General features: G+C 33.1%; 1 protein-coding gene across 1 annotated transcript; it reads left to right on the top strand.

Moving 5' to 3' along the window:
* The first annotated feature begins 2,082 nt into the window (after positions 1–2,082).
* Positions 2,083–3,506, top strand: LOC110023448. The gene is made up of 2 exons (XM_020722873.1): positions 2,083–2,794; positions 3,196–3,506. Exon 1 carries the CDS (start codon positions 2,140–2,142, stop codon positions 2,767–2,769), a length of 630 nt encoding a protein of 209 aa, XP_020578532.1. The 5' UTR covers positions 2,083–2,139; the 3' UTR covers positions 2,770–2,794; positions 3,196–3,506.
* The last annotated feature ends 6,514 nt before the right edge of the window (positions 3,507–10,020 follow it).

The raw sequence follows: 10,020 nt of genomic DNA on the forward strand, positions 1-10,020 counted from the left end.
TTCCGCTCTTCGCTCGGTCGGCGTTTTAATGTGTGGCTATGCGAAAATTTCGCTGGCGCTGTTCTCTCTCTCTCTTTATATATATATATATTATATACTCACAATTTTTAAACATTTTTATTTTTTAAATAATTTTATATCTTTTAAAAAATAAAACAATGATAAATTAAAAATAAAGACATCACCAATCATGAAATAAGATATAAGTATATTTTCGTAACAAATAATGATATAAAACTGATGTAAATTAAAATTTTATTTAACATTATGATTCAAATGTAGTTGTCCAATCCTAGTTGGACGATATGAGGGTCTATTTGGGACAACTCATTTGATGCGGTGACGTTTTAAAAATGCACCTGAATTGTTTGAGTAAACTGAATTTTCAAAATGTTCAAAACAGTGTTTTCACACCGCAGCTATCTAGGTGTGGTGATAGCTTTCTGGCAGCGGTCTGGCTTTTACAAAACAATAAAAGTTTATAATACCCACCGCACCGAGTTTATCAGCAGATTATTTTTAATAAGCTTATCGGCAGATTATTCAATAAGCTGCAGCTGCCCCAAACAGACCCTCAATTTGACATGCTTGTGATTAAAATGTAAATCACAGATCATGCACATGAAAGATCAATATTTATGAAAACAAAATAAAGTAACAAAAAATGTAAAAGCTTTTAAGAAAATAATAGAAAACAATTAATATCATAATATTCCAATAAAAAAGTAATTTAAAAAAAATTAAATTGTAATATATGAATAAAAAATAAAATTTAATTATACCCATTTCAAAGAAAATTTAATCCAATTAAATTTATATTGATTACAAAATTATCGTCAAATCTTTTTTTTCCCAAAGGACAGACACTTAAAATTTATTTAAATAAAATAAATTTGGAAGAGTACCATAAATATTTATATAAAAACATTATTAAAATAAAAGAATTTTCCACCCGTTAATTAAAGTAGAATTTAAAAAATATTATAAGATTCGGGCATTTACATAAAGACCACTTAATTCTTATGAATTTAAATATCTAATCCCAAAACTTATATTTTACATTAGGCCATCCAAATATTTCACACTAAAGATATCACTATCTTAACTTTTAACAGGTGAAATATCCATTTTCATACTTCGATAAGGTGATATGTACGTAAAAATTGAGGTTTAGGTATTAGATATGTAAATACATAGGAATTGAGAGGTATGTATGCAAATTTTCCTTTTAAGTTTTAAGAAAATACTTTCCAAACATACAATTCTTATGTGTTTACATATCTCATACCCACACATTCATATATTTGTATCTATGTATCTATATGTCAATGTATTTGTATGTATATGCATGTATCTATATGTATATTATATTTCTATACGTATATACCTATATATGTGTATTTATTTGTATGTATTTGTAAATACATGAGAATTGAGAGGTGGTATGTATATCTATGTATTTGTATGTATCTGCATGTGTGCATCTCTATGCATGTATATGTGTGTGTGCATCTGTATGCATGTATGTGTGCATCATGTATTTGTATGTGTTTCTATGTATATGTATATATTTATATGCATGTATAAATATGTGTCTACGTTTTAAAAGATATATTTTATTTCTTAAAATTAAGAGTAGTGCTATTTTTATATTAAATAATTTTTTTAGTTTTATGGGTGTAAATATGAAAGTTTGGGGGCTCATTAAAATGTTATTATTCTATCTTATCTAATACATGTCACATACGGTTTTTTATACAAATAAATATTTCGGAGTATAGGAAACGTGTAATTTTCAAGCGTGATTCATTGTACACGTGTCTGATCTCAGGAAAAACACGCACCTCGGTTGCACCCTTCGTTGCTAAGCTCCCTCCCGCCTTGAATCATGGCCGTTCCAAATCAATAAGTTTTCAAAGAAGGGAATCAACGGCCTCGATTCGTCATTACAAAGGCTCAAGTACCCTCAGCCTATTTCCACAATTGCCCCAAAAATGTCCATTAATTTACTGTCTTGCCCAAAGAATCCATCTATAAATTGCTCGCCGGAGGTATGCTAGGTTTGAAAAAACTTAAACCAGGAGCGCCGCTATAAGCGACTGCTTCCTCTCTCGCTCACTAAGCAGTGTCTGTAAGGACATGGAGGCAGCCTCTAGAGCCAGGTCAAGCTGTCTGGTTTCACCTGTTACAAACCGATTTCAAAGTTCGATCTCGCCGGCGGGACGATTCTCCTCTTCTTCGCCGGGATATTCCTCCACCAAAGCCTTTGCAAGCTCGTCTTCGAGCTTCTCCTCCCCATCCTCTACCTATTTGCATCGCTCTGCCTCCCCAACCCGCGTAAACCTCACCGGATCTGTTCTTCAGAACCACTCCATCCGCTTCTCCCTCGATCGCTCCACCTCCCCTGGCCGGTCTATCTCCGTAGTCAGCAACCGCGATCTTGTCGTCCGAGCTTCGATTTCCTCCTCCGGCAGCCGGAAAACCTGCATGTGCTCGCCAACCACTCACCCTGGCTCCTTCCGCTGCAGTCTCCACAAAGGCCAGAAACATAATCCGTCTGCAGCGGTTTCGTCTCCATCGAATCGGTTAAATGCGCGGCGATCAGCCATGACTAATTCACTTGTCAGGATCGGCACTGTCGAGGGTGATTTAGTCAAGAGAGCGCTCTCGGCTCTGATTCGTCCTTCATCGCATCGGCAACGGAGAAGAGCAGACTTCCAGCCGCGTCCTAGTCGGCTCTCCAAGATGTCTATGGCCGATGATCAATAAAGCAGAGCAGATCGTTGATTCGAGAGTAGGTTTTGTTTTGCTCCGATTCCCTTTTAGCCTTGTCCTCTTTGTTCCCTTGCGGTGGCTACTCTTCCGAGCGGAGGCACCGAATCTTGGGGTGCATCGAATCTTGGAGTTCTTTTACAAATTTGCTTGTTTTTGTACTGAAAATTTTCATAGAAGCAAGTGAAAGGGCAGAACGGATCAAATCCGCTCTACTAATTAGATAGATGAACTGTTTGCAACCACGGAATTAGTTTGGAATCTAAAAATCCTAAATATAATGAGAACATGGGTACTTGAGTACTAATTATAATTAATGACATCAAAATCTCAATTAACTGGATAAAAATTAATCAATTCTGGACTATTTGTCATAATTTAAAGCTTGAATGATGTTTTAATGGATCGTCGTTTCCGTTGCAGTTGATTCATCCGTTTTTCCCGTTCAGCCGTAAACCTACGTCGACTTTCGTCGTTTGGGTACTTCGGTGCGTTTACTTCGGCGTTAAGTTCTCCTTCGCCGTCATGTTTGAATTAAGCGTTTGGCATCTGGTTTTGTTGAGGTAAGGCGTTCCATTTTGTTATCTGTTTAATTTGTTTGTTCTTTGATCGGTACGTTGCGTATTGATGCAGGATTGGAGGATCGACAGCCGACGATTACTGTGAAACTCTGTCGTTCATTGTATCTTCCAAATGGATGGCAATCAAAATTTTACTGGTGGACAATGAAATAAAACAAAATAATTGAGCATTTTTTAAATCAAAATATTTACTTGATATTCAAATAATAATCAACCAAACATTTAATATTATATTTTAATTATTTAAATTTTAAATATTTAAAATATTATATTTAAAATTTAGGTTATATATTTTGGATGGTTTGTATGTCAAAAACCCAATATTTAATGTTTCTGGTAGAGAAAGTGCTAAATAAATGGGAAGGGTGGACCTTGGCAAATACTTATTTTTTTAATAAATATTTAATTGTTTTAGTAAACTGGTATTATAAATGGGAAGTTTAATGTGATAATATTTTTAACATTTTAAGATGTATGATATGAATATAATATGAGAAGTAGAGGAGACGGAGTTGGAGAAGCTTCAAATATTGAAGCCCTTGATCTAATTTGTTTGTGGAAGGGTGTGCTGAATAAATAAAGACGAATATAATTACTTAACAAAAAATAAGAATGGATGAAAACAGAGAATCAAACGGAAGATGTTCAGAGACAAAAGCTTAGGGCAATAGATCAATTAAAGCTGACAAGTTATTTTTTTGTATTTTTATATGGTAGGCGTATTGTAGAAGACTATGTATGTAATTTAAAGTTTTTAAATTTCAAAATTTAAGATTGGGGATATGAGTTAAAATTTTAAATGGAGGAAAATATTATTGAATTTTGAACATAATTAATTTGTTGGTTTAACAAATATAAAAAATTTAAATGCCAGCTCCACTTGTTGAAAGTAATAGTTACATTTGGGCAACCACCTCTTCACTCTTCTATTCATTTTGGTCAAATCGGCTTTTTTTTTTCGAAATATAAGAATACCACTGGTAATTGCTGGAATGAGAACAAAAATTGATATTTAGTTGTTAAAAAATTGAGGTTTCATTCTAGTATGAGAAGGTTTGGTTGACAAAAAAAAAAAAGTGTAAACATGGTCTCCAATCATTTTAGTCCCTTACTTTTAAAGAGTATCAACTATCAAATTTGTCTCCAATTATTTTAAGAGGTCTATGTAATCCCATTGTTAGGTTAAAATTAACAGAGGAGCATGCATATCACCTACCAAAGAGTCTAGGGTTTTTCAATGTCTTATTATAATTTATAGATTTTTTTATATGAGAATTGATGCGTCATCAACAATTTTTCATCATCTGACACGAATCTCGGTCAACACACGGATCTCATAGCAATCTTTTGAGAAAGTCATCCAAAAAACCAATTTCAGTAAACTTACAATCAAATTATTCGGCTCAACAAGATAGATCTAATGAAATCAAAACCGGTCCAATTTGTCAAATCCAGATTAACTCATTAAACCATTTTTTGGAAGTTTTCCAACCATATTTGTAAGTTCAAGTAGATGCCAAATTTGGTGGTTTATGATCAAATCGAATATCTCGACAAGACAAATTTAATGAATCCAAGATCGCTCAATTTCGACATCGTTAATGCACTCAAATGCCCATTAAACACTGTTTGGTCAAGATAATATCTTCAGGCCATCTGATTGGTTCAAATTCTTTCATTTATTGGTCGGGACTATATAAATAGGATCACACCCCTTTTAGACAACTAGAGAGATTTTAAGGCTAGAGGAAGAGCTTAAAATCCAACATCGCTCATATCACCGTTGACCACCGTCAACCACCACTTACCGGCCACCGTCGATCACTATTGATCGTCGCCTATTTCTTGTAATAAATTTCTCCTCGCATCAACATTGTAACTTGGGAGAATTTGTAACACTTGCTTGTATATGGGACAAAATGTTGTATTTATAATATTCAGTTTGTAATAAATCTTTTCAACTGAGTTATGTCCTTGGTTTTTTTTCCATTACGGGGTTCTCACGTAAAAACATATGGTGTCACTACTAGTTATTTTTTTTCTTGTGAGTGTGTGTTGTATCTTTTTAACACGTTAAGATGATAATCTATTACTTGTTGCTGCAAATTTTTTAGCACGTATCAGTTTGTCGACGTATGTGAAAATGAAGTCTTGTTCAACACTGTCTTCAAACCTATGAAACCGAGCCCTTCATTGTTTTCTAATGATGTATATATCCAACCGAAGATGAAACCTCCTTTGCATCTTGAGGATTATCTCTTAAACATTTTTCAATGTGGGCTTCAATCTTCACTGCATTCTTGAATGGTCGTTCACGTTAATGTTTTGTGCATGACGTCTTTCACAACTTTTTCCAGGCTGGGAGACAACATGTACTGCAGTCGAGAAATTTCGTTCATATTAACGTCCTCGGCAAGACTATGGTAAGATAGTAATGTCATATTTCATTTAGAAATCAATTTCCCGAGAACTGCTTCTAAGCTGGGGGCAACTCCACAAATAACACTTTCTCTGTGTGCCACATCATCCACGTCAATGTTCCGGACATGATTGTGGTGGGGTTGTCTTCTCAAATCGTATTCATTCATAAGTTTTACAACTTCTTCCAGGTTGGGAGGCAACCTTCACTGTAGTCTAGAAAGGTTATTCGTATTAACGTCTCGACCAAGACTGCGGTAGGGCAGTCATCCCATGTTTCATTTAGACATCAATTTCTCGGGAGCTGCTTCCAGACTGAGGGGCAGTTCCACAAATAACACTTTCTTTGTGTGCTCTTGTCATCCTGAAGTTCTTCCTCAACCGTGTCAAGAAACTAACCTCTTCAAGTTTCAATAGATGAACTGTTGCACAATATCGTGTGGAAAAAATGCTTGTCGGAGGAATAAAGAATTCAAAAGTTGTTACTAGCAAGTTGTCAAACATCATTATTGAGTATAGTTGCAACCACATTTCCAAGAAAAAAATACGGTCCTTACTAGAAAACTCCATAAAATCAAGTGGTTGACAAGGTCTCCACTCAAAGGCCTCAGAATGCTACAAGTCTAAACAAACACAGGTACATCAAAGAGCTTAGTTTGCTACAAGCCCAAGCAGACACTGATACATCATAGCCTTTAGAAGGTTATAAGCTTCAGAAGGAAAATGTACATAAAAAATTTCAGAAAGCTACGCGCCTTAGAATGCATCAGTTCGTTTTAAGCTCCTATAAGGCATAAGCTTAAGAAGGTACAAGCCTCTGAAGATACAAACCTAAGAGCGCACAACCTCAGATGACATGAGCCCAAAAGATGTCGACATCAATAATACTTCATAAGTGAAACAGTGATAACCCAAAAGTTGTGTAACATAAGTGAAACAACGATAGCCCAAAAATTGAGTAACAATACTCTAGAAGTGATTGCAGACTTCCGCATGATTGAGATGTCATAAAAAAATCAAAGAAACTACTACAGTTTAGAGGAACAAAAATGGCCTGATATTGTTTTGGAAAAAAATTAGCTTTTTGAGTGACAAAGTGGTGGGATTGCCGACTCTCATCGATCGAGGATATTCTTCTCCCCTGGATATGTTGTGATTTACGATGAAACTTTGCGAAGTGGCATATAGTTTCCACCAGTGTCCAAGCTGATGGGTATTCTAAAAGCTGCTACATTTATCATTTGTCGGTCGTTAATAAATTTAAAAAGTGATAATAGGATATATATATATATATATATATATATATTAAAAGAGCAGCTCGTGGCTCCTTATGCGTTAATATAGAAAGATGTTACAAAATAAGGAAGGGAAAGTAGATCCCCAACTAAAAGCAAAAAATACATTAAGGTTTTAGGGGTTCCCCATTCCACAATATAACTCCACCCAAAAGGAAACAAAATGGTATAGTATACCCAAAAATACATGTTACTCAAAATAGTATTCCAAAGAAAAGTATACCCAGAACGACCAAACATATATATATAAAGTAGGGTTTTAAATTTTAGAAAGGTAGGAAAAACATTGTCTCATATGTTCGATATTTTGGATCAAACGAGCACCACCACCAAACAATGCATCTATCTAGAAGGGTAGACACATCATTTGAATAATGAGGCTTGATTAAATAAACTAAAGAATTTATGACATCCGTTTGGTTAGCAAAATCATTTTTTATAAGCCGACAAGTTCCTCTATTTAATATGAAAGATTAAATAGAGTTTATATTAAGCTGGATTCTTAAGTTCCCTATAGAGGTAAACAACTATAGTTAATTTCATCTTAAACGACCGAAGTCACCTAAGAATACTGTCGATTAAGATCAGTGGTTTTGCTTTAAAAAATTTCAAAGTTCAAGTTTTCAAGGATGGACATAGGAAAGTCAAAAGAGAATGACTCAAAATAGGAACAGTTTATTTTGCGATTCAAAGGAACGAAGAAGTAAGAAATGTCACAGACTTTGAGAAGAAACTCAAATGACTTCCCAAATATCATATTTGTTTGGCTTTAATTTTGAGGAAATATTATTAAATGTTTCATCAAGCTAATTTTATTATTTAGGGCTTACACTTGCATGACAGGTCATACAAATAGATTAGAAGACAGAAAGATTTATATAGTAACTAACGACAACCTCAGAGCTTAAAGCTAATTAGAGCTTAAATTGCACAACACAATCGTGCAAAAGCCTAAAGGTGAGTTGAGGATTTATGTCGTACTAGACGGACTACCTCAAAATCCTATGACATATTATTTAATTCTAAGGAAATGTATGTTGTTGTAGATCTGTTTGCTTTCTCAAAGTTATTTTTTTTGTACATTTTTGTCATGCTGCCCACGGTGTTAGCTTCAAGCTCCTCGTCGAAGTGAGAGCTCCAAATCTTAAGGTTTAAGATTTTACATTTTATGTGACAGGTTTTGTTATTCTTCAGCTGTCATGCGGGGGTTAAAGTTAGTTAGAACGACACCGGTTAGGTTCTCACGGTTCCCTCATTTCGGTATTACTATTTTCTTTTGAATTTACTTAGTTTAAATAACTGGTTAAACTTATTTATACTCGGGAGATCTCGTTAAGAACCGCGGGTTATCTCATCCGAGGGACTCCCGTAAATTTAAAAGGACGTATTATGTTGTTTTTTGTTTTAAAAATGCTTAAGTTTAATTTTGAAGAAAGTTTATCTTATTTTTGAAAATTGTTGTTTTGGCTTTTGAAAAAGTGTTTCGACCAAACATGCTTAATACATTAAAAAAAGTTATAAATTGTGCTCAATGAGCCTTGATGTTTTAATTATCTCATGAACTGGGTAACTAGGCATTCATTTGACGTTAAGTTTAAGGATTATGTGGGTAGAAACCTTTAGGGGCAACTTAAGTTATTAAGGAACCCTTACTCTTCTCAATGGAGGTCGAGCTCGTAGTGTTTTTTAAAGAGGGTTATAATTGATTATGTTCTCTTTTCTAAACCTCAATAAATGATTTTTTTTAGATCGATCCTAATTCACTATCAAGCTCTTACATCTCTTAAGGGTAGATTTGTAATTTTGAAAAAGTTTTATGTGATGTGTGGATTCTTATTAAAGAGATTGAATTATCAATTAACCCTTAGTTTGAAGCCCCTAATTGGTGAATTAACATCTTTCTGACACAAGCTCCTCACACTAGGATCATCTAATTAGATTAACTTCCAAATCACAATAACTTAGGAAATTACAATTTTATGCTTGTTGTAGAAAAGTTATGAGTTGGTTTCTACCACTTAACCCTTTATGTTCCAATCATACCAAGAGATTAATTAGGATCAATATTGCTCATTTAGCCTCTAGTTTAGCCTAAATGTTAATCAAAACTCCAAATTTCATAATTACTATTTTGAAATTATGGAATGATGAGTTGGTTTCTACCGCTTAACACTTTGTGTTCCAATCATTCCAAGAGATTGATTAGGATCAATATTGCCCCTAAGACTTTCCACTTTATAATTCTTTAAATTTAACTCAAATAACATTGAAATTTTATTGTTACCTCACTCACGGGTCAATTAAAATATCAGAGGAGAATATATATATATGTATATATATGTATATATATATGTATATATATATATCTATATGTATACATATATACATATATATGTATACATCTATATGTATACATATATACATATATATGTATACATCTATATGTATATATGTATACATCTATACATATATATGTATACATATACATATATACATATATATATATATACATCTATACATCTATACATATATATATGTCTATACATATATACATCTATACATGTATATATGTATGTAGATGTATACATATATATGTATATGTATGTAGATGTATACATATATATGTATATGTATGTAGATGTATACATATATATGTATATGTATGTAGATGTATATATATGTATGTATATGTATGTAGATGTATACATATATACATCTATACATGTATATATGTATGTAGATGTATACATATATATATATATGTATACATCTATATGTATATATGTATAGATATATACATGTATATACATCTATATGTATATGTATGTATACATATGTATATATATACATCTATATGTATATGTATGTATACATATATATATGTATGTACATATAGATACATATATGTATATATATATATGTATGTATATATATATATATATATATATGTATGT

This window comes from Phalaenopsis equestris, unplaced genomic scaffold (genome assembly GCF_001263595.1).
Source record: "Phalaenopsis equestris unplaced genomic scaffold, ASM126359v1 Scaffold000224, whole genome shotgun sequence".
In the NCBI taxonomy this organism is placed as follows: domain Eukaryota; kingdom Viridiplantae; phylum Streptophyta; class Magnoliopsida; order Asparagales; family Orchidaceae; genus Phalaenopsis; species Phalaenopsis equestris.